At 39.1% G+C, this 24,250-nt stretch overlaps 1 protein-coding gene across 5 annotated transcripts in view; it reads left to right on the top strand.

Annotated features, from left to right (window-relative positions):
- The window catches only part of LOC103183895 (lethal(3)malignant brain tumor-like protein 1), a 135,341-nt gene that overhangs the window by 60,776 nt on the left and 50,315 nt on the right, over window positions 1-24,250 (top strand). For 4 of the 5 annotated variants that reach the window (XM_042331881.1, XM_042331882.1, XM_042331879.1 and 1 more), the window contains 4 exons: window positions 248-358; window positions 4,675-4,789; window positions 7,950-8,052; window positions 22,991-23,164. In XM_042331881.1, the coding sequence (XP_042187815.1) occupies window positions 248-358; window positions 4,675-4,789; window positions 7,950-8,052; window positions 22,991-23,164 (503 nt within the window). The remainder of the gene's footprint in view (window positions 1-247; window positions 359-4,674; window positions 4,790-7,949; window positions 8,053-22,990; window positions 23,165-24,250) is intronic. The other variant, XM_042331883.1, reaches the window with a different exon arrangement.

Below are 24,250 nucleotides of genomic sequence, written 5' to 3'. Positions count from 1 at the left end.
AGAAGAGAGTTTCTCCTGGTGTCCTGGCCAACATGCCCACCTGAACTGGCAGACCATTCCTCGTTTTAGCATCTCATCCAAAGTACAGCAATGCAACGTCCCGAAGTACAATACTGGAGTGCCAGCCAGTCCAGACTGTGGGTTCAAAGTCCCAATGTGGGAATTCTGATACAGAGTTGAGAGCGCAACTAACTGAGCCAGGCTGGCACCTGACAAATTATATTTTCTTTCATTTTGCATTCTTCAGAGGGCACTGCACGGGTTCCAGGTGAATATGAAACTTGAAGCTGTGGATAAACGTAACCCAATGTTGATTCGGGTCACCACAATTGTTGATGTTGACGATCAACGGATAAAGGTACTGTTTCGATATTTGAACGCACCTCCAAAGTACAGAGTAGCTTAGTGAGGGGAAAGCTTGACTAAAATGGAATCGGAAGTAATAATTCCTTTGACATAACTAAGCTTCACTGATATTTTCAGGCTTTCCCTTCTTCCAGCCTTCGAAGCTGCTGTAAATCCTCATTGGTGTTCCTTTTTTTGGGTGATCTGCAATAAAATCATAGCTGTTAACTTAGATTTAATAGCCATTCCGAAAGCTCAGTTGCCACTTAATTAAGTTCTAAATCTGAAATCTGAACTCCATTAAAACTAATGGATGAGTGAGATGACGTCTCCAGAACACAAAAAAAACTCTTATGTAACAATTAACTGGAGCATCATGGAACTCAAATGTACAGATTCGCGAGAAAACTGGGAACTTAGCCTCAGAAATGAGATTGTGTCAGAGCAGGTCCTCGAAGGTCAAAGTGACATCCTTCCTGTTACTGTAAGAAGTCCCCATTTGCCCATGTTGGATTCCTTATTATTAATACAATTTCATTTTTTATTTTCTCTGGTGTTGATATGTAATTCCAAGTCATAGGGATGTAGGTTTAAGAAATATGACAGGTAATAATAATGGACATCACATTTATATACATTGCTTTCTGTACATGCATTTCTTGAGAGCTAGTTTGCTCGGACAACTAGGGCAATGTGCTCAGAACCACCAAAGGCAATAAGGTAAATGTGTGTTGAAGGGCACTATATAAATGCAGGTTGTTGTTGTTTAGCTGATCCTTAATGGAGACTTGTATTGAAATCCTCATCTAAACCTACCTGAATAGAGCGCGACTACTAACTAGTGAACGACAGCTCTCCAGTACATGTAGTTTATTTGATTTTCAGAATGTATGACCACTGCAGAGGTCTCTTTTGAATGGCCAGCTGTTCACATTGCTCACAAATGACTTGGAGATGAACACTGCCACTTATCCTCCACATCTGTATGTCCTCCATGTATTCTCTGGCATTCTTTTTTAGTTTGCCACGGTGTCTAATTCATTATTATCCCCAAATGTTGACATCGTACCTCCAATGCTCGTGTCCAAAACTCGTATGAATATAGTAATTAAGAGAGAGATCAGAGAACTGATCCCTTGAGGCATGTCGCTCGCTCTGCTTTGCCAATCTGAGACATATCAAATTGTTCCCATTTTCTGCTTGTCCTTCAGCCATGTATCTATTAATTCATACGCTATATCCACTGTCTTTGCTTTTGCCCTATGCTTGGTAATTTCTTCCACTTGACCAGATTGATCAATGTGCCTTTTATAAATCTGTGTTAAATCAGTTAATTTTCATTTCATTTGTATAAAACCTCATTTGCTGGGAGTTGTACACAGCGATAGAATTCCATTGAGCCTTCTTCAAAATGGCAGAGTCAGATGGGTACAGATAGGAAACTCAGTGTAGCTAGTTTGAAGTCCATCCATGATGCAATGTGTTGATCAGCTCACTGTGCAGCTGTGCAGTATCCTTTTAGTTTGTTCCTATCCTGCTTATTTTCTCTATTTTATAATTTTAGTATTTCTCATATTCCCTTATGTCCCAAGCATGGGAAGTTTTATTTTGGTAGTGCCTTGTTTATCCTTAAATAAACTATGTTTTGTTATCACAGTTAGTTTTAAAAGGTTTCGTTGGATTTTAACCAAGTACAGTGAACCATTTCCTGTGATACTTGGCTCTTTCTATAGAACAGTAGATGTACTGTGAATGTGCCTGTCACTGAATTCACAAAGGCTAACATTAGAACTAATGGTCGGTCTAAACCATTCGTTCCCCTACCAGTCTTTGCTTCAGTGAATCCTAGATTGCCATCTTGATATTTCACAGGCTCTTCAGATCTTTAATAAGAATCTTTATTATTGTACTGACTTTTTTATCTTCTGTAAAATATTTACTAGAGTGGTTGAAATTATCTGTAATTCCTTTTCATAATTGTAATAACTTTTTAAAATAATTAGAGCAATTAATTAAAAATGGAGTTACTTCTGTTATAGTTTTACATTGGAGTATTCAAATTCCACTTGATGCATTTTTTTCTCAGCCACATGTGCAGAAACCTATCTCCTTGCTTAAAAATATTCATACTTAATTTCAAATTCCATCCATGCATGGAAATTTCCCTGTGTCCAGAATAGAATGTGCGCTCTTTTCCCACAGAGATGCACCCTGCTTAATTAATCTCGGAAAATATTAAGCATATGTTGGCTGGACCAAAACTTGGGGCCCCAGAATATGCATTGCGGTACTGCTGAAGTCTAGCTTCCTAAAACAGTGCTCCTTGCCTTTGCAAACACTGTCTGACAAACACCCAACTGCTTGTCCAGCCAGTGGAGTTCCTGCTGATGAAATTTTTTTTTCTTCCTGGAAGCCCCATCACCTGGTCTCGGTGAGATTGGGTTTAAAAAATGCAGAGATTTCAAGTCATTTTCAATAACATTTTTATTTGCAGATGATTGGTGCATCTGGTGACCGTGCCTAACCCAAGGAGTGTATTAAATAAGTAAACAAGCTTATTTAATAATAATAATTTGGTAACTCAATCCACAACTGTTTGTGGGACGCTGCTGTGCACAATTGGCTGCCGCGTTTCACCCAGAAAATACAGTCACTACACTTTACAGTATATCATGTGAAGCACTTTGAGAAATCTTGAAGACGTGATAAGGCGCTATATCAAATGCAAGGATTATCATTTTTTATTATTATCAAACAAGCTTCTGGTTGTCTCTGCCCAAAGTAGAAGACCACTTTCTTAATTATCGAGGTTGCGTAGACTATGCGCATTTTTCTAATCAATTCTTGACTTTAATTGGCTGCCATAGACTGTGTCCGTTTATCACAAGACTGACCCAGATTGCAGCTGCTCCAATTAGGAGGTTCTTACAGAGAGCAAAAAGAAAACGTGTTAATATTAGCATGATTTTTTTTGCAGACAGTCTGAGTTCATTAACAATTTTTTCTATTACGATCATGAAATCTGAACACTGAGGAAAAATCAACAGTAATAGCATGCATTAAGTTCTCGTAAATTGTTTTGTTAACATCTGTAAAGTTCAGTCGTTCAATTGCAAATCAGTAATCAAGGTCGATTAGTTGGAAGAACCTTGCAGAGCAAGTGTAGGGAACATCTTTTGTGTAGTCTTCAGATGACCCAGTTAGAATGGAATAGGTTACGCAATTGTTTTGCAGGCTTGTGTGCAGTGTGCATTTTAATCACAAAGCTGTGCATTATTTGAATGAAATTGTTCATGAAGTCTTAAGAGAAAAAAGTAATTTTAGATACTTCAGGTTTGCATTGACGCGCAGTTGCAAGTAAAAACTTTACACATCAATTAACATGTTTAATGATAGCCACAAGCATTTGCAAAAACATGCCATCTATCATAGAAAAACTATGCATGAACTTATTTCACTTGTTCCAACCCAGATAATTTGTAAAAGTAATTAGCTGTCATTTGCAGTCACTGATGTATTAGAAATCCAGTTAGAAGGTTAACTAGAAAAAGGCCAAAACGTAAAATACGATTCCAATTAATTCACATATAAGGTTGACTTTTCTCAGAAGCAGTAGTTGTGCTGATGTAAAAGTGGTCTGGACCTAGCCAGGACAAGGGTATAAAAATAACTGCTGGGAGCACTAGATTCTTCAACTTTCTCAAAAGCTGGGAGTATCACCGATCACGTATATTGTTTACCATACAGCGCACACAATTTTGAACAAAAGCAGCAGTGCGCCAAGTCAGGAGGAGTACTGAGTCATCATGGTTAATACACACCATCTGACATTGAGGTGATTTAATAATTTAATCCACACAAGTGTGGTTTCTTGACTGAGAGTAAAACATCTTACATAAACAATGCATCCAAACCGTTAACCATGAATAGCTAGCAAAAAGCAGGAAGAATTCAGAGGTGCTTGAGGATATGATTAAAGAGCCATTGGGAGATTTTTGGAAGCAGATAGAGAGACGGAACAAGGTGCAGTAATTTGATGGGATTCCTCAATGAAGATTCCAAATCGCAAATGGGAATTCCATTCTGGGCGTATGTCAAACATACTCTGGAGTATGTCCTGTAAACTCTGGAACTAAATTGCATCCGAGCAGAATTCCCATGTATCCCAGTTACGAGAACAACTCCCCATTTGCAGCTCAGTGTTCTATTAGAAATTGGTGCGTTTCAAACTCCTGCGTATTTAAAATAATTTTTAAAAAACGGTAACATGTGTGCCACACTACTGATTTTGAAATATTCAATAGTAATATTTGTTCTTGTTCATTTCAGATCCATTTTGATGGGTGGAGTCACGATTATGACTATTGGCTTGATGCAGAGCACCCTGATCTCCACCCTGCGGGATGGTGTACCAAAACAGGCCACTTGCTACAGCCTCCACTCAGTAAGGACATTTTTTTCAGAATATAAATGAAAACAGAAGTCGCTGGTAACATTCAGCAGGTCAGGCAGCATCTATGGAGAAAGGAAAATGAGTCAACGTTTCAGATTGATGATCCTTCATCAGAACCTGAAAGGTCATTGACCTGAAACGTTAAACTCACTTTCCTCTCTCCATCGATGCTGCCTGAGCTGCTGAGTGTTCCCAGTGACTTCTGTTTTTATTTCAGATTGCAGTATTTGGCCTTTTTCGTTTCTTCAGAATACAACAACAACAAAATTACATTTGTAAAGCGCCTTTCATGTCAAGAGCTCATTCCAATACAGTTCATTTTATATTAAGAATAATTGTCTAAGCTTACAAGCTGTGATATTCATCTTTATCAACCTATAAGAGCATTTCTGTCATCACTACTTGTCTATTCACAAGTTTCCCTCAATACAACTTTTTGTCAAATCAAAAGGTTCAATATCCCTCCTTGTCAGATTTCACAGTTCGAACTGTCAACGTATCATACCTGCTGGCAAAAATCTCCTGTAATCTATTACAAGTAATCGTTGCATTTTTGTACGTGTTGAAGAAGAATAATGCATCCTGTGGTGGGTTTCAAGGCTTCAACAAGACTTGGGTTAATATGATGATTTTGTTATTGTGGTTTATAATGGCGTTCAACCTTGATGCGGTACTGCCTGCTGAGACAACACAATACAAGCTATATTGTGGCTTTTACAAGAAATTATAACGTTCATTTTATCCATTATTTTTGTAAATGTACACGTGATAACCTTAGAGAATCGCCCCTTTTAATTGTCGGCTGGTAAAGGTGTTCATTGAGAATGTGGCTGGCAAATAGTGACAATGCAAATTTGGTGCTGATGGGGAAGGCTGGATATCTGTGGAATGGTTGGGGACACAGAGTAACTTCCAATCCTAGAGTTAGTTTAGAAATCTCCATAATCCTCAAAGGATTCACGGTACGATGATGAATATATTAAAATTTCAACATTTTCATTTCTAAAGTCCCCCTTCTTATAATCTTCCACCAGGAATGAGCATTGCCTCAAATGTGTTTGTAGATATGGAGATGTTTTGTGCATGTGCTGAAAACCGATTTAGCAATTTCCTTTGATTTCTGAACGTCCTTTGAACCATTCAAAATTTGTACGTATTTTCCATTATTACAGTATCGAGCAACAGGTTTTCTGTAAACCTGTAGGGTTTAATATTCTAGGGTAAATGAGTAACCACAAAGAAGGCTTAATTCACCATGATCTTTGAATAAATACAAAATTGTTACCACGTTATGCTTTTTTTCATCCTTGCACAAGATTGAGCAGACCTGTTAATGGTGATATTAAACGCATTATGACCTTGTGCACTTCTAATCCTGCCAACTCTGCACAAAGAAAAGCACTAAAACGCCCACAAATATGAGAACCATTTGATATCCTATTAATAGTCTGGAGTTGTTTCTGAAAATGTCGTATGTAGCTTTTTTATCTCCTTTACGCAGTGCTAGAAATCTTTGTGTGCTCATAAATCTGAAGGTGGCATTCTTTGCTTTCAAAATATGCCTTTTGTTTCTAGCGAATAAATATAACAATCCCTCATCTGTTTCAGTGTGCGAGAATGATGCTGATAACAGTCTCCATTAGAAGTTTAGCATAATTTCCATAGTCATTGCTATAATAATAATAATCCTCCTTGCATTTGGTGTAGCATCTTTCATTTCGGAGGGCATCTCAAATCACTTCACAGGGTTCTCTGTAAAGTGTAGTGACTGTGTATTGTGTAGGCAAACACAGCAGCCTAACTGTGCACAGCATTGTCCCACAAACAGTTGTGAAGTCAATGACCAATTTTATTTGGGGATTGTTGGGCAGGACACTGGGAGAAACTTCCTTCTTTTTTTGAATAGTGCCATGGGATTTTTGATGTCCACCTCAACAGACTGTTTAATGTCTCATCCAAAGGACAGCATCTCTGACAATGCAGCACACCCCCAGTGCTGTATTGGAATGTCAGCCAAGACTGAGTTCAAAGTACATATATGGATAACATTCACCTGGATTCCTCCTCCACCCAACTCTGCCCCCTCCCCCCGCCCCTGATGTCGCCTACTACCCACCCCTATGCCTCCTTCATCACCCTCTCCTCTTACTACGGCTCCTACCCTACACTCCTTTGCACCCATCTCTCCCTCCTCCCTTATCCCCCACCATCACCCATATGAAGCCCACCAACTGCTGCCTCGACCCTCTCCCCACCCAGCTTCTGGTCACTCAATTCCCCCTGCTCTGCCCATTGGCTGACACAATCAACCAGTCCCTTTCATCAGGCTCTGTCCTACTCCCCCTCAAAACTGCTGTCATCACTCCTATCCTTAAAAAAATTACCCTCGATCCCGCCAACCTCATAAACTTCAGAGCCATCTCAAACCTGCCTTTCCTGGCCAAAGTTTTGTAACGCCCTACTCGATCCCCTCCAATCCGTTTTGTGCCCAGCCCCCAGTACAGAGACAGCACTCGTCAAAGTAATGACATCCTCTCTCTCTGACCAGAGCTCCCTCTCCTGGACCTCTTCACCGTGTTCGACATAGTCAATCACACCATCCTCCTCCACCGCCTCTACACCCTCATCCACCTAAGTGGGACTGCACTCGCATGGTTTGAGTCCTACTTAACAAACTGCCAAGAATACATCTCGGCAAATGTTTTTTCCTCCTGTCCCTGCCTGGTCACTTGGAGCAGAAGTGGGCTAAGGCTCCATCCTTGACCCCCTTCTTTTTCTTAACTACATGCTCCATCTCGGCAATGTTATCCGCAGACATGGGGTCAACTTCCACATGTATGTGGATGACACCCAAATCTAATTCTCCTCCAGCTACGCTGATGTCCTGCCAGTTGTTTGGCGGACATCAAGGCCTGGATGAGTGTAAATTCCTGCAGCTGAATGTCTATTGATTTTACTGTATAAATGTAAATTGCATTGTATGATAGTGGAGAGCAATTTCAAGGATGTGTCTAATCCAGAAGTTCAGGTGGCTGTCAAAAACTACTCCCAACTTCACTTCTTTTCTGATGTCACCTGAGATTCCAGGGCACAGTAATTCTCAATAAAATTTAACAGTATTTTCCTATTTTGTTTGGCTCTTTTTTTTTAGCTTCGCAAGACCTCATGACTGCTCCGATTCCAGGAGGGTGTCCAACACCTGGATGTAAAGGAATGGGTCACATCAAAGGTGCTCGATACACCGGCCATCATAGGTAAGTCGTGAAGGACCTCTTTTCCTCTTCCATTCATATTGTACTTTTCAAGTGAGATTAGCTGAGTTAAATAACCTGCATTCACACAGCAACCCATAAAGAAGAATGAGATGAGCAACTAATTCATAGATTGGCATATACTGATAATGGAGTGAATTTAGCAAAAAAAAATTTTTTTACCACACTAGATAGTCCCTAATAAAATGCCTTCTCGGTGGTAATCTCTGACAGCCAATCGGGTCTGTGATGTACCTCAGAGAATGCAGCATTTGACCTCTGATTCGTGATACTGGCTTTTTCTAAACAATAAAACTCAGAGTAGTCAGTATCCTGCTTACATTGGTCACTTGTTGGCCCAATAGTGTGCAAAATGCAATGTTTGTAAATTCTGTGCAACTTCAATTGCAAATCTTTAAATTTGATCCCTGCTCTGCATCCCCACAATGTGACAAAAGAAATAAAGCTATTTCAACACGACTTTACACTTTTGGATGTTACAATTGTCTGAGGTTCCTGGTCTATTAAGATTGCCTTCAGGTACTCTGACAGAGATGCTGCTACATTTCTTCATCAGTAGCAAGTCTTCCTTTGATTGTGGTTTAATCATAAGATGCATTATTTAGTGGAGAATGCACTAGACTATAAATTGAATTGGGATGTATGTGCATTCCCTGGTGAAATCGTGGTGTTTCAAAGCCTTTACATCATTAGCAGAATGTCATAAGAACCTTGATCTCATTTATCTTTGTCATCAGTGTGAAGCTGAGCACAGTCAGAGTACCCACTGAAGAAGATTTACAAAAGGCAAATGGACATAATGAATCAAATGCCATTTATCCTCAGCTTTTCCACGTTCAAATTAATTATATTTCTAAGAAATCTAACGAAGGATCTATGGTTTAATTGTTAGATGGTTGCCTGTTAAATGAGTTGTATGTTTAATTATAGATGTTTTCATCATTTCTCACTATATTTCCATCGCACTTGTTTCAGTATCTTTTCACCTGAGCTGGTGGAGCTCCCTGCACATTGTCTAGAGACTGGTGGATAGAGAGCCTGTCGTATCTCTAACTGTCCAAACCTGATGGGAGTGGTGAGGGCTATACTGATTATTTTATGACAAAAAATCTTAAGAATGGGATTTCTTATTCTGAAGAAGTAACCATGATAGATTGTCATGTTGGAGCTGGAGAGGAATGTTAGCCCATAATGGTCTTTGAAAGGGAAGAGGAGTGCAATTCCAATGAAAACTAAGAGGTTAAAATGCAATATTTCATAACATCTGCCCCCCCCCCCCCCCCCCCGCCCGACTTTGACATTATATAGTAACCTGTGAGATGGCACTGAAACGCTGGCTGTCAGGGACAGGGACCGGTGGTTGGAAAAGGATATCTTGCAACCAGTTTCAGACCCAACCGTTGTGCCAGGATTTGGGGGAATCGAACCTTCAGCTTATGTTTTTTTATTAAAAGGTTTGATTACGTATTCAATAAGTCGCAAATCTGTTGCGAAACCTCACATTTGGAAGCCTAAGTGTTTAAACGCACTTTTTTAAAAAACAAATTCTGAGTAGTAATTGACAGATTGCTGGTGATAGAATCAAAATACTAATGATTTTACCAAAATCACTAATTGAGGAATAGAATATCACCGCATTAAAGAACAGAAATTCATATATTAAAAAAAGCCTTCCTCACACACAGAAAATGTGGGGCAGCATTATAAGAGTAAAATGTTAATTGATGACTATGTACTGTTCCACACAAATTGTTCCAGATCAACATCTCTATTGACAGTAAATATCAACACTGGATTTCAAGAACCTATTTTTGTCAGTGATGCCACAATCAAATATAAAGTCATGGCCAGTCGAAAATGACATTATCCTGACACGGTTACTAATGAATTACAGCTTAGTATGTTATGAAAGTAATTTTAAATGATTTCTGTATGTGGGTGAGTGAAAGTTTGGTAATGGTGCAGAAGGAAGTCGCCTTCAAACATCTATAGCTACAAAAGAACACATCCTTTTGAATATTTGAGAAGATCTAAGATTTGAGCTTTTAGTTTTATATTAAGGTAGGACAATAGGTAACAAACAAATGGAGTGTATAGGCAAGGAGACCCATGATAAACCCACCAGATGTGTAGGATTATGTTAGTGCCTGAGGTTATGAATTTTGATTTCTACATTTACATTCTTTACTTCAGTGTAAAAGACTAATTTGTAAAATATACAGTCAAACCTGTTGAAACAACCACCTCTATTCAGCAACCACTTGCTCCCAACAACCACCCTGGAATAATCCCAATTGATTTTCCATAATATGTCATCTCTATTCAGCAGCCACCTGTCTACCAGTGGCCAGTCTTTTTCTTAGCTGTCACTGTACAAACACCCTCTTCAGCCGCTAAGTGAATTCACCCTCTAAGTGAATTTAAGTGTAATTACTGGTATGGGTTTGATTGTGCACTGTATTTTTCTAGACACTTAGAAATTCTACAGACACCAACAAACTCTTACTCAGAGGCCACATGTACATAAAGGCCACTTTGGTTGAGTCACCTGAGTGGTTTCTGAAAATGGGTTTGACTGTAGTTTTTAGTGTTGTAATTGGTCTGAGTTGACCCTGTTGTTGTAGGAATATTCTCTCATTTATAAAGCATGGCGTGTGTCAAATATCATTGCATATTTGACTTCCAATAAACTTTAGCTACAGCAGGGAATTATTCTGTTTACATTGCTGAATACGATGAACTGTAATACAAATACTACAAATTGTTTGGTGTAATATGTCGTGTGTAAAGCAACAAAAAGGCATGTGTGTGCTCCATTGGATGTAGTGTTTATCAGAATCCACTGATCTTACAATCTGTGTATTTATTCATGAATCAGTGATAAAACGAGAGATTTGTTTTTTCCGTTTTACCACAAGTGACTGCTTCCAGCATGTCAGTTCAGGTGTGACATTCAAGTGTATATATAGTAGTGTTGGCCAGGACATTGCAGACCTATGTATCAAACACCTAATTTACCAAAAACAAAATCAGCTACTAGACCAGACTGGCACTTCAGAGTATTACTGGGGGTGCAACGCATTATCAGAGGTGCCATTCTTCAGATAAGTTATAACTTAAATCTGCTTTTTGTTCAGTGGACGTTAAAGATCTCATGTTATTATTTGTAAAGAGGTTGCTCCTGGTATCCTGGCCAGTACCCCTCCAGTTAAATTGGTCATAATAATAGTAATAATCCTTGCATTTGATATAGCACCTTATCACATCTTCTAGACATCTCAAAGCACTTCACAGAATATACTATAAAGTGAATTGACTGTATGTTTGTGGGCGAAACAAGGCAGCCAATTGCGCACAACAGTGTCCCACAAACTGTCGTGGATTGAGTGACCAAATTATTATATTTTTTTGAGGGATTATTATCCCTAGAAAAGCGATTTGCCAATTGACTAACAACCGGGTTCCCACTTAGTGCTAGGTAAACAGAGGTGTGTGGAGTAAGGAAACTTGCCCAATATTTCGCCCTGCTGGGAATTAAACCCAGGGCCTCTTGTTTGCGAGGTGAGTGCTCTAACCACTGAGCTACAGGACTCCAGAAGTCCTGGTCAGTTGCTTCAGTTTTTAACATTTGTGCGTAAATTGTCTATCATATTTCACTGCAAATACACAAACTTACAACAATTCACTTCAAATTGCTTCCAGATATTTGAAAGTTACAGCCGCTATATCATTTGCAAAAATTATAATTTGACAGCTAGTTTTTAATGGTTAGGTACCAAAATTGAGCAAAAAAAGGACAATCATAATTATTATGTGAATACCATCTAAAATCATAATTTTAGTCAACATAGCATGAAGCCTGCAGGCCAGCATTTGTCAATTAAAGTAATGTAATCTGAATACATGATACGCAGAAAACAAGATTGTGATGAAAATTGTGATGTGTAATGTGCTGAATGTCAATGATGATGATTTACACATCGCACCTCGTAATTTTCAGCCTTGATCATTCTGCAACTTCGAATGCTGATCATCTCGACTTGTTTTGCAAAGAAATAGTTACTTGTGACCCAACACTGTTAGATGCTAGAATCATTCGGAATTGGACGCAGTCAAGAATAACTAATGATCTTCAATAAATTAGTTGCACGTTGATATGTGTGTGGGTTGGACAAATGCGGATTGCACACTAGTCATCTAGAATTGCTGGAGGAAATAAATAAGGTGTCAGTAGCACTGTCAAGTACAGAGGACTAATTCATTATTTTTACATTTTAGCCTAATGACAAGGCAACACAATTTACTTTCCGCAAATATGCAAAACTGTACAGCATAACACCACAGTCGGCAGTGTCTTAAGGCACTGGAAAGACGTGCATTCTTGGAGTTGGGACACTGACAAATATGTGATTCCTTCATTCCTCTTTTCCTCCCCCACCCCCAAACAGAATCTGACACTGATATAAGGATCTGAATGGCCATCTTCTGTGCTAAAAAAAATTGTGTTTCTGTGTTGCACACCAAGTGTAATATGATAATAAGCCATGTAGTATTGATTTATAATTTGTACTATAATGGTTACATTTTTTCCTGGATAATAAACTTTAGGCTGTTAGTTATTTTATGTGGTTCTCAGGGAACAGTAAGTCATTTTTAGGATCTGAGCACCATTGCCTGGTTCCATCATAGAACCTATTTTGGTATTTTAGTGATGGAAATAAAATATCTCTTCCCCCCCTCCCTTCCCCCTGACTTAATTTTGCACATACTGAGTTAGGATAAGAGCTAATTTGTGTCTGATTTGGAGTGATTGTAACAAGAATAATATTCATAGAACATTTTATGTGCTGGTATGTTTTCTTTAGTATTTGAAATCATTCCATCAGATCTGCTTTACTGTGGCTCTTGTTTGGGTAGATTAGTTACTGACTGGAGTTGTCGCTGTTGCTAATGGGGAAACCTGATGGTGACCAGGACAGCAGGATTCAACGTTTATGATCCTTGGCGAACACTGCCACTCGGCAAAAGAATTAGACCATAATAATAATAATAATAATCCTTGCATTTGATATAGCGCTTTTCACGTCGGGAGGACGTGTATTGAATTTGAATCAAGATGTGGATGACAAAAGATGGCTTCTAATTGAAAAAAGGTCAAGTCACTAACGTGGCCATATCATTCAACCCTTGAATGAAAAATACACTTGCTGTCAAGGTATAAGCAGCGATGTCTGCACGTGTGGTAATGACATTTTTTGGGGTATCACATGGAATTTTTGCTGAAATTTGTGTTGACCTGGCCCCACAGGTAGTACTCTTGCCTCCGAGTCAGAAGGTTGTGGGTTTAAGCCCCACGTAGAGACTTTCACCTCACAGTCTAGGCTGATATTCCAGTTGCGATATTGGGGGAGTGCTAAATTGTCAGAGATGCCATCTTTCAGATGAGACATTAAATTGAGGTCCTGTCAGCTTGTTCAAGTGGATGTTAATGATCTCATGGCACTATTTGATAACAGAAGGCACTTGCTCCTGGTGCCCTGGCCAACAATGCTCACTGATAAAGTTTGTCATTCAGTTCATGGATCTTTGTGAGAAATTGTTCTGTGCAAATTGGCTTCTGAACCCAGCTAGATAATGCACAGTAAATCCTGCAAAGTGTATTGAGACATGTATATCAAATGCAAGGATCATTGTTGCTATATGTTTGACCTAGTTAATGCTAAGAGCCTTCAGTGTTTTTAAGACTGGAAATATTTCACCATTATTTAAAGAAAAATAAATGAAATCATTTAGCTCATTATTCCTGGCATCTCAATTGTGACCCAAATTAAGAAAGCCAAGTATTATTCCGTAATCTTGGGCTGCACTCAAGGTTTAAATCACCAAGACTAAAAGTCAGTAGTCATTAGGTTTGTTGGCATTTCTGCTGATGCAACAACAATCGAGAAACATTTTGTGGGGGCTTTACAAGGGAAAGGCATAATACGTCAAGGACTAACAAAAGCAGTGGGACTGCAATTTGAACTTAAGTAACTTGCCATCAAGGCTGCAATGAAGGAATGCATAAGAAAAAAAAATATTCTGGAGCATTCTTTGGTCTGAGAGTTGTTATTTTGTGTCAATGTAAAAGTACTTTCTACAAAGTCAAAAGATGGTGTATTTTGCATTACAGCCTTTATTGGATGTAGTTATTAGCTCAGTCAAGGTGTTATTGTCCTTGACTACATGATCACAGTGATACCTGCTCTGGAGTGCAACCAGAATACCCTGATTAGTGACATGAAGCTGTGAAGACCAAAGATGCTGCAGCATAATCATATGTTAGAAGACCCTCTTACAGTAGAGCCCCATTACAAGTTAGTAGTTGTGGTCCATAAAATCCCAGTCCCCTCCCACCATACCAGGACCATGAAAGCCAATTCTACATTCACTACATATATGTGTGTGTGGCTGGTCCACTTAAACAATGACTGCATTTTATGCCAGTTGGTGGAGGAAGGGTTAGACAAGAGTTGGGAATCTCTTGTACAACTCCTGCCAGGTGTCTTGAAACTGTTTGGCAAAGGTGACTCAGCCATCGGAGGTGGAGAGCCCAGAAGTAAATCGCGTTATTCACATATTGATAAGAACCTTGTGGTTCAAAGTAATTTACTTTAACCATTGATTATTTATTAATAAGAAAATATTTGGAATATCTTATATAAATTTGCATACTTAGCAGTACATTTGGTAATTCAAATTAAATTTGCAAAGACAATCCCCCCTTACCCCACCTCCGCCTCACTTCATTCTCTGTGGTGACCTCTGTGTTCTCAACGGAGGGGAGAAGAATGTGAATTGGATCAGAGTGTGGGATTCATGAGCAAGTTAATTAATATAAACTAACCACAAAGCTGGAGAAGATGAACACCAAAACAGCAGCTTGCATTTACATAGCGCCCTTCACACGGGGTAGGTTTAAAAAATGTACTAGAGGTCAGGAATATTTGAAAATAATGAATGTGTCCTTATTTTCAAATTGTTGTTTTCTCTCAAGTCAATTTATGGTGACATGGAGCATCTGTGTTTATTTTTCTTCTCAACCTCTTTTGGCTACCGTTTGAATTATTTATTGAACCTTTTCTATCACATTATGTTCATTTGAGAATTTGTGTGAATTTTAGCTCATTGTTCAAATTGCTGACAGACAAAATTAGGTGTGTTTGGCTATTTGGACAGTCACTACAATATTATCTGCTGCTCAGTCTTTCACAAATAGTGTGGCTTCAACATGAGCGATCCTCAAATATCCGCTCTGTAATTAAGTGATGTTGCTATGATGCTTGTAGCATGTGTTAATTTATCATCTATTTATTTATTATTTAATTGTTTGATTGTTAATATATGTGAATTATAAATTTTCAGTGGAGGCTGCTACTGCTTCTGTTAGTGTAACCAGGTGATGGGAGATTAAAAACAATACCCTTGAGTCATTATTTAACATACGTTATTGCAAACGTGCTTGGTGATTTGTGACCATGAAGAGTAAATATTCATAATCTGGATAATGTGGCTCAATTTAATGTGACATGCTGTGCTCGTGAAACAATTTATGACCCAGCATATTGATTTTACACAATTGGTACATTTAATTTTAAAATTAATTTTACTGATATTTATATAGTAACGCAATGTGATTTAACTGGGTTAATTTTGTAAGATGAATGGCTGGGAGAACATTAGATATTTGGTCTTGTATCTGCAGTAGCATAGATCATTTCTGTAGAGTTGCTTGATGCTGTGATGTCCATTATAGATAAGTGAAATGTTGCACAGCACTGTAAAATACTATCTGAACTACAGTTGCTGATGTGCAGTTGTTGTAAATGTACACGGTTGATTTGTAATTGCATTGCTAGTCTAATACCGGATTCATTTTCGATGTGCACACATCAAGCATTCTGAGACGCTACACTGTGCACGAGGGGTGCTTTCTAATTGCAAGTTGTTGTTCTCAATTCAATGTTGCAATTGCTCTGGCAAGTAAAACAAGCTTGTTCATACAATTGTAAGGGAAAAATAATGGCTGATGGCGCCAACCACTTCTAAAGTTGTGTTGAGCAGGTATTCTGCCAACTGGCAATGTAATACTGGGATTTGATCAGTGGGAGTTTCAAAGGGGCCGTTCGCTGACTCAATGGCTGCCACAAGCCAATATGGATACATCCACTCGAATGAAGTTCGGGTGAACACACACTCCAAGTCACCGACTGGAACATCACTAGGAGCAGAACAATACACCCCATTTTGCTCACCACGTTTTTCTTTTCAAAAGCGATTTTCCAAAGGTCCCTGTACAGCAACCAAATTGAGTGGAAGAACACTGCACAAGAGGCTGTGTTACAAAAAGATTCAGTGGTCGGTGCAAGTGCAGTCACTTTTTTTTGGTGAGCCCCGTGTCTATCTGAACAGAATGACAGATAATGTTATATGTGCAGTAGATGAACTTCTGAGTTTCACTAGGGATTTATAAACACTTGTACTGAAAGCCATAAGCACATTTTGTTTCAAGGTTTGTGACTAGTCGAGAGATTTAAGAAGCTGCAAAGTTGTGAGGGCTTGAAGAGACTTCAACACCAGGGACATGTCTATAATTAAGACACAGGAAGACATTAGTGATATCTTAAGGGAGCACACAAATCTAATAGGGGAACAGATGGTTTGTGTAAGAGATATTCATCAGTTTCAAATGTAGTGATGTACTTTACAAATTAAAATTGTAACAATTTGCATCTCTACTGATGATTATAAAGATGTGTTGTCTTGTCCAATATGTAATGGCTTGTTATTCTACGTTTAAGGGAGCATGAAACATAAGGTTGAGCACTTAATATTCAGAGGAATTGCTCATCTGTGCTGGACATAAAATATAATCGTAAACATACATTGTAACCAGTTATTAAGTATAATTTTTCTAGCTTTGTGCAACCTGTGCAGGAGTCCTACAGCTCAGTGGTTAGCGCACGCGCCTCGCAAGCGAGAGACTTGGGTTTGATTCCCAGCAGGGCGATACCTTGTGCAAGTTTCCTTACTCCACACGCCTGATAATAATACCTCAAGGAAAAAAATAAATAAATTGGCCACTTTAATCTACGACTGTTTGTGGGACACTGCTGTGCATAATTGGCTGACCCGTTTAGCCCACAAATATAGTCAATTCACTTTACGGTATATTCTGTGAAGCGCTTTGAGACATCTAGAAGATGTGAAAAACCCTATATCAAATGCAAGGATTATTATAACCTAGGCTGCTCTTTCAGTTATTCTAATGATGTTGGTTACAGAGAATTTGTATGTGTCCCAGGGCACTCCTATTCACTTTAATGGGGACAGAGACTTTGACCACCTTGAGAGCTGACCTGGAGCCAACTGAAGAACCCAGTGTTGTCTATCCTCGTGGATAGGGGTGCTGAGGGCGTGATTTAAGTGGGGGCTCCTCCAAGGTGACATGCTTGGCAATGGAATGTTGTAATCAGAATCAATCCTCAGTCTGGTTCCTGAGCCATGAGGGTCCCCAGAACTCCAGGACACTGCTGATGACAGCCCAGCCAGCCTGGCACATTGGCAGAACTTGGAAAGGCAGACCAGTCAGTGGGCAGGAATTCTTCCTACTCAACACCTGTTAATCCTGCAAACCAAAGCCCTAATGGATAGGGTGGTCCTTCCTTTAGATTGAGCATTTGGAGCTTAACTCCATTGACCTTGAATGTAATTGTGAGTTTATTACTCCTGCGAAGGTTATGAAGTCTGATTCACATTTTAAAACTGCGTGAATAGATCTGAGAAGAAACATGATGTGTTCACATTGAAGAACCACTTCTTTTGGTATTGTTTCACTCCAGCTCACAGCGATGTTCAGTATTTCAGCTGTGCCTTGTCCAATATCATCAGGGTTGTGACTTCTGCAGCCATATTCTCACCTGGAGGCTTTTTTGTTGTGGCAGGCCTCTGCTGTGCCTTTATTACCTACAAAACCCAGTCACTGCACTTTACACTGCATTCTGTGAAGTGCTTTGATGCATCTTTCTGATGTGAAAGGTGCTATATCAAATGTAAGAATTATTATTAAATGGATATCCGAAGATTTCTGCAGAGTGATCACTGTGCTTTTTTACATATAGGGAGACTGTGTTGCAGGCACCCGACTCAGTAACTTCTCTTGAGGCTCCTTGTCTCCTGGTGGGAAAGTGTGTGGTCTATCTAAATAGGGCTGGGACAAATGTCCTAGCTACGCGAATAAATAGGGAGGTAGAAAGGGTTTTAAACTACTAAGGGGGGAGGTAAAAACATAGTAAAGTATAGTCCACCACAGTTAAACTTGAGATCAACAAAAGCAAGAGAGCAGATTAACAAGGGAGAAGAGCAAAGTGTGTCAAGCAGGGAAAGGAAGTACAGTGATAGAGTGCTGGTGAATAGGGTTAACAGCCGGAAGTCAGAATTAAGGGCGCTATATCTGAATGCACGAAGCATTCGTAACAAGATAGATGAATTAGTTGCACAAATAGAGACAAACCGGTATGATCTAGTAGCCATCACCGAGACATGGTTCCAGGGTGATCAGGGATGGGAACTGAATATTCCCGGCTACATGGTATATAGGAAAGATAGGCGATGTGGTAACCGAGGAGGGGGAGTGGCCCTGCTAATAAAGGATGGGATGAAAACAGTAGAGAGGAAAGATTTTAAATCTGAAAAGCAAGATGTAGAGTCAGTATGGGTAGAGATATGTAACTTCAAGGGGCAGAAAACTATAGTGGGAGTAGTTTATAGACCCCCAAACAGTGGTCAAAGTATCGCTCAAGGTAAAAATCAAGAGATTAGTAGAGCATGTAGCAAAGGAAAGACACTAATTGTGGGTGATTTTAACCTGCACATAGACTGGGACAACCAAATTGGGAAAGGTATGGGATATCTGGAAGACCATAAAAAGATTAGGTAGAGTCAACATAGCTTTACAAAAGGGAAGTCATGCTTGACTAACCTTTTAGAATTTTTTGAGGATGTATCCAGCAGGTTGGATAAGGAGTAACCAATAGATGTGGTATATTTGGTTTTAGGAAGGCATTTGACAAGGTGCCACACAAAAGGGTGTTACTCAAGATCAAGGCCCACGGGATTAATGGTAAAATATTAACATGGATAAAAGAGTGGCTATCGGGTAGAAAGCAGAGAGTAGTGATAAACGGATCATTCTCGAATTGGCAGGATGTAACTAGTGGAGTGCCACAAGGATCAGTGCTTGGGCCTCAGCTATTTACCATTTGCATCAATGATCTGGACGAGGACATTGAATGTAATGTGTCTAAATTCGTGGATGATACTAAACTAGGTAGCAGAGTGAGCTCTCAGGATGATGCAAAAAGATTGCAACACGATATAGATAGGCTAGGGGAGTGGGCAAGTAGGTGGCAGATGGAATTCAATGTTAGCAAGTGTGAAATTATTCACCTTGGTTGCAAGAATAAAAGAACAGATTATTTTCTGGAAGGGGAGAAGTTAGATAGAGTTAGTATTCAAAGGGATTTGGGTGTCCTTGTACACCAGTCCCAAAAAGTTAGTTTGCAGGTGCAGCAAGCAACTAAGAAAGCGAACGGCATGTTAGCGTTCATTTTGAAGGGTTTAGAATATAAGAGTAGGGAAGTCTTGCTGCAACTGTATAGGGCTTTGGTGAGACCGCACCTGGAGTATTGTGTGCAGTTTTGGTCTCCTTATTTAAAAAAGGACATACTTGCTCTAGAGGGGGTGCAGCCTAGATTCACTCGGTTAGTTCCTGGGATGAGGGGACTGACCTATGAGGATAGGCTGAATAAACTAGGGCTATATTCTCTAGTGTACAGAAGAATTAGGGGGGGATCTTATTGAAACTTATAAGATTCTTAAAGGGCTGGATAAAGTAGACACAGAAGGACTGTTTCTCCTGGTAGGAGAATCTATAACCAGGGGTCACAGTCTTAAAATTAAGGGTCAGCCTCTCAGAACAGAGTTGAGGAAACATTTCTTCACTCAGAGGGTAATGAACTTATGGAATTCACCACCCCAGAAGGCTGTAGATGCTCAGTCCTTGAACATTTTCAAGGCTGAGACTGATAGATTCTTGAAAAATAGAGGGATTAGGGGATATGGGGATAGGGCAGGTAATCAGAGTTAGGTGAGAAGATCATCCATGATCTTATTGAATGGCGGAGCAGGCACGAAGGGCCGAATGGCCTACTCCTGCTCCTAATTCTTATGTTCTTATGTTCTTATCAGTGAGCAATGAGTTCTTGGGGGAGGGAATATACTTTGGAACAGGATTGTGCTAGTGCAATGCTTTTATTGGAGGTAAATTGTCCTGCCCACATATAATCTTTAGAGTGGAGGGGGTGCAGGGAGCACTGAGTTTAAAACATGGGAGTCTTCAGCTTTGTATGAACTCACTGCATTGCTTTCCTGTTTATTCTTTAATACTGTAATAATAATAGCATTTTTAGAAAAGAAAAACCTTACATTTGATACAAAGTCAAAATGTCTCAAACAGTGCGTTTAGAGGATTTTTACTGTGAAATGTAGTGACGATTTGTAGGCAGTTCATGGAGAAAGAAAACTATTGCTAGAGATTAACATTCAAATACAGAGGTCCTCTTCCACATATGATGTTGGAAATCCACCAAAACTAGGGGAATATTTAAACTTGCCAAGGAGAAAGTCATTCTTATTAAAATAAATTGAAGAACATGTCAGTGGATATGTTCTCTCCCACTGGAGATGGTTACCAGCACCCACTTGTGTACAAAGGATGGGAACTCTGTAGCCTTGCTATGGCTGTGAGTCAAACAGCCTTTGTAAGAAAATAATATTTGATTTTTTTATTAAACTTCTTTAGAAACAGCTGTCGTTTATTTATAAAATTTGTAGTCTGCTGAGATGCAGATCTCTACAGGTGTCCAGGGTAGTTAGCCTGTTGAGGGGATGTTTGATTATAAGCAGATGGTGACTGTAATCCTTTGAGAAATCTGGTCCTTTGCAGCTCATCATTAATGGTTTAATAATGTAAACAATTTTATTTCTCCAACACTGTACTGCTGTAAAGGATGCTGTGACTGAAAGCAATGATGTGTAAAGAATTTGTGCACTAGATCAGATTGGTACTTGTTTGAACACTCGTACATCTCAACAATAATTGCTTAATGGATCCCATATGTATTTTTGATACATATTTTAAGCTTTTTAAATCCTACTTTGAAGTTCTTTCAATATTTTGTATACTTAAGATTGCAGGAATTTTTTTCTAATGAAAGTCATGGGAAATCTTTTTTTTAAATGTAAGGTTCAGCTGAAGTCTAATGCTCAGTGATCATCCACACCACCACACCCTCTCTTTTCCTTTCTCATTTGCTATTCCCCCCCCAAGCTCAGTTGGAAAAGTACTGCCAATATGAAACTGACCAATGAATATCAGTAATTTCCCAGTTTCTTTCCCTGGATCCTCTTGAGTTCATTGATCACAGTGGGGTCACAATTAGCCGTAACAACTTCTGAGATGGGAGGGGAAAAATATCAACCTAATTTCCTGTTCCTGATCATTAGCCAGTAATATTTGTTGGAAAATTGCAAATGTGTGATAATGGGAGAAGTTAGGGCTGGGATCCGTTGTCATACCCTGTTGTTGCTCCCTCTCTAGGCACATGCATGAAGATTAGTTGGAGAGATACCAAATGGTGACTGTGCCAGCCTAGGTTCATATCTTCCTGGCCAACAATTCCCAGGATAAAATCACTTAGGAACTTTTAACGTCCACCTAAGCCGGCAGTTAGGACCTCAGTTTAATGTCTCATCCAAAGTACAGCTCCTCTAACATTGCAACCCCTCCCCAGCATGGTACTGAAGCACCTGCATATACTATGAACTCAAAGTCCTGTGGGGGCTTTAACATAAGCAACTTTGAATATCTTTTAAAGAGATTATTCTCTCTTGCTTCAGTTTCACAATTATTATTTTGGTTTGCATGTTACTCCAGTGTTATGTGGTGTTGCTTTTATGTTACTACTGAAATTATCTTAACTGTGCTATCAACAGAAGACAAAACAGTTCATCTTTGAAGATAATTCAAAGCCGTTTATTTCACCATGCAGTTATTGAGAATTATTCTCTATTCGATTCAGATTCTCCCCTCATTTATGTTTTAAAGTATTCAAACTTTTATGTAAGGTAGGCTTTGCTCAGGAGCTCTTTAAAGCTTCACATTTATCTATAATGTATGGCGGGACAGGGGAAAAGATGCCACGTCAAATAGTTGTCCAACCAGAAGAATAAAGAGCAGACGAGAAAGTGTTCACACTCTTTAATTGATGACAAGACTAGGAAATGGATCGAAAGGAATTACTTCAAAGCAACAGGTGTCGTTCCCATTCCCAGAATCCAAGGTTTCAGCACGGCCACTAATAGATTTCTTTACTCATTCCATTTTATTCTGCTATAAACCATAATTTAGAAGGAAGTATAATGAGAAGAGTGGAGTGTAGGATTGGCTCTCCAAAGCAGCAGTAGAAAATGATTGAGCACATAAAACTATTAGGCTGGTGAGAAATAATTATCCATTTATAAAAAGCAACACCTTCTCCTCTCCGTTATTTCATCATTCATCTTGTCTTGACTTGTACCTGCCATACTTCAGAGTCCATTAAATTGATTATTTCTTGTCGACTGGATAAACAATTTTTTATGGTATGGATTTTGTTATAATAAGCCTGTACGTGTGTCCCACACTGAGAATTGTGTTTTAGTTTCCTAAAAGGTGTAGAAGATTAAACAGTTTAATATTGGTTTGGGGAGTTTCCAGATTTCACATTTTCACCGAGACCTGAGACTAAAAAAATTAATCTCTGCTCCTTTCTTAAAACAGTGCCTTTGGCTGCCCTTATTCAGAAATCAACATGAAGAAAGAATTGACACTTCAGGACCGACTGGGAGGAGAGAAACAGATGGCTTTGGTACCAATCCCTTTCCCCCCAGGAACTAAACGGCTGGATAGTAACGACTTAGGTGGAAAGCCAGAGGGGTGTGTTAATGAGACAAGGTAAGTTCCTCCTTAAAGATGTTCTTTTAAGCCAAGAAGCACTCTTAACATTCCCCTCTGGTAGAAATCTCATATTTCCTTTTGGGGAGGGGAATACATGGCTAAAGAAATGAATTTCATTGAAGTTCTGGAGACTAGAGGACCTGCGGTCTTTTCATCGGAATAGAGAAGGTTGAGTGGAGACCTTATCAAGGTCTTTAAAAGTATGTGGGGTTTTGATAGTCAGTAGGGGGATATTCTTTTTACTGGTCAGTGCCCAGAGGGCATCAATTTAAGATAATTATTAAAGGAGGCAATTGGGAGGAATTTATTTTAAACAGTGTTATCAGGATGTACAATGTCCTGTCAGTTGTGATTATCGAGGCAAGGTCCATATTAGCTTTCAAGAGGAAACTAGATAGATATCTAAATGTTATAACCTGCACAGGGAAAAAAACAGGTAAATTGCACTGAATAACTTGTTCTTTTTAAGAACCAGTACAATATACAATGGCCTTAGATACCTTGTGATGTTTCCTATGGTTCATTTAGGACTGGTCATTTTATGTAAAATGTATTGCTTTCAGAGAATCATGCATGTCATGCTGACTCTCAAGACCCTGCTTTGAGGCAATCTTGGGTCAGAGCTGAGGTCTTGCTGTTAAGCATGCCATTGTATGGGTTACCTGTACGAGAGGCACTTTAAGTCCCAGGTGCTTTTTCCAGTTTGAGACGCCATTTAAGATGCAGTTTATCGTTTGAGTGCTTTTGCAACATTATTGTATGTTGTGTGTTTAAATGACAGAAAATGACAAATAATGTAATATACATAAATCTGAATACCATTTGAAGACTTCTGAAAGCTCCTGTGTGGACCAAGTAACTATTATAATATTTAGCTTTAAATGAGATATCCATCTGAATGGAATGCAACTACTGTAATATTTTATTTTACAAATTCATGAAGAATGAGGCTTTAGTAATTCCTATCAGTCCTTAATCTTATTAAGGTTTGAATTTCTCTACACACATGTTTACTTGAAATTAAGAAAAAGGTTTGCAATTGCAAACTGTTTGTTGTCCAAGTTTCCACAAACTATTTGTACT

This window comes from Callorhinchus milii, unplaced genomic scaffold, assembly GCF_018977255.1.
Source record: "Callorhinchus milii isolate IMCB2004 unplaced genomic scaffold, IMCB_Cmil_1.0 Scaffold2, whole genome shotgun sequence".
In the NCBI taxonomy this organism is placed as follows: domain Eukaryota; kingdom Metazoa; phylum Chordata; class Chondrichthyes; order Chimaeriformes; family Callorhinchidae; genus Callorhinchus; species Callorhinchus milii.
The sequence above is the reverse complement of the archived record's forward strand: the minus strand, read 5'-3'. Positions and strand labels throughout refer to the sequence as shown.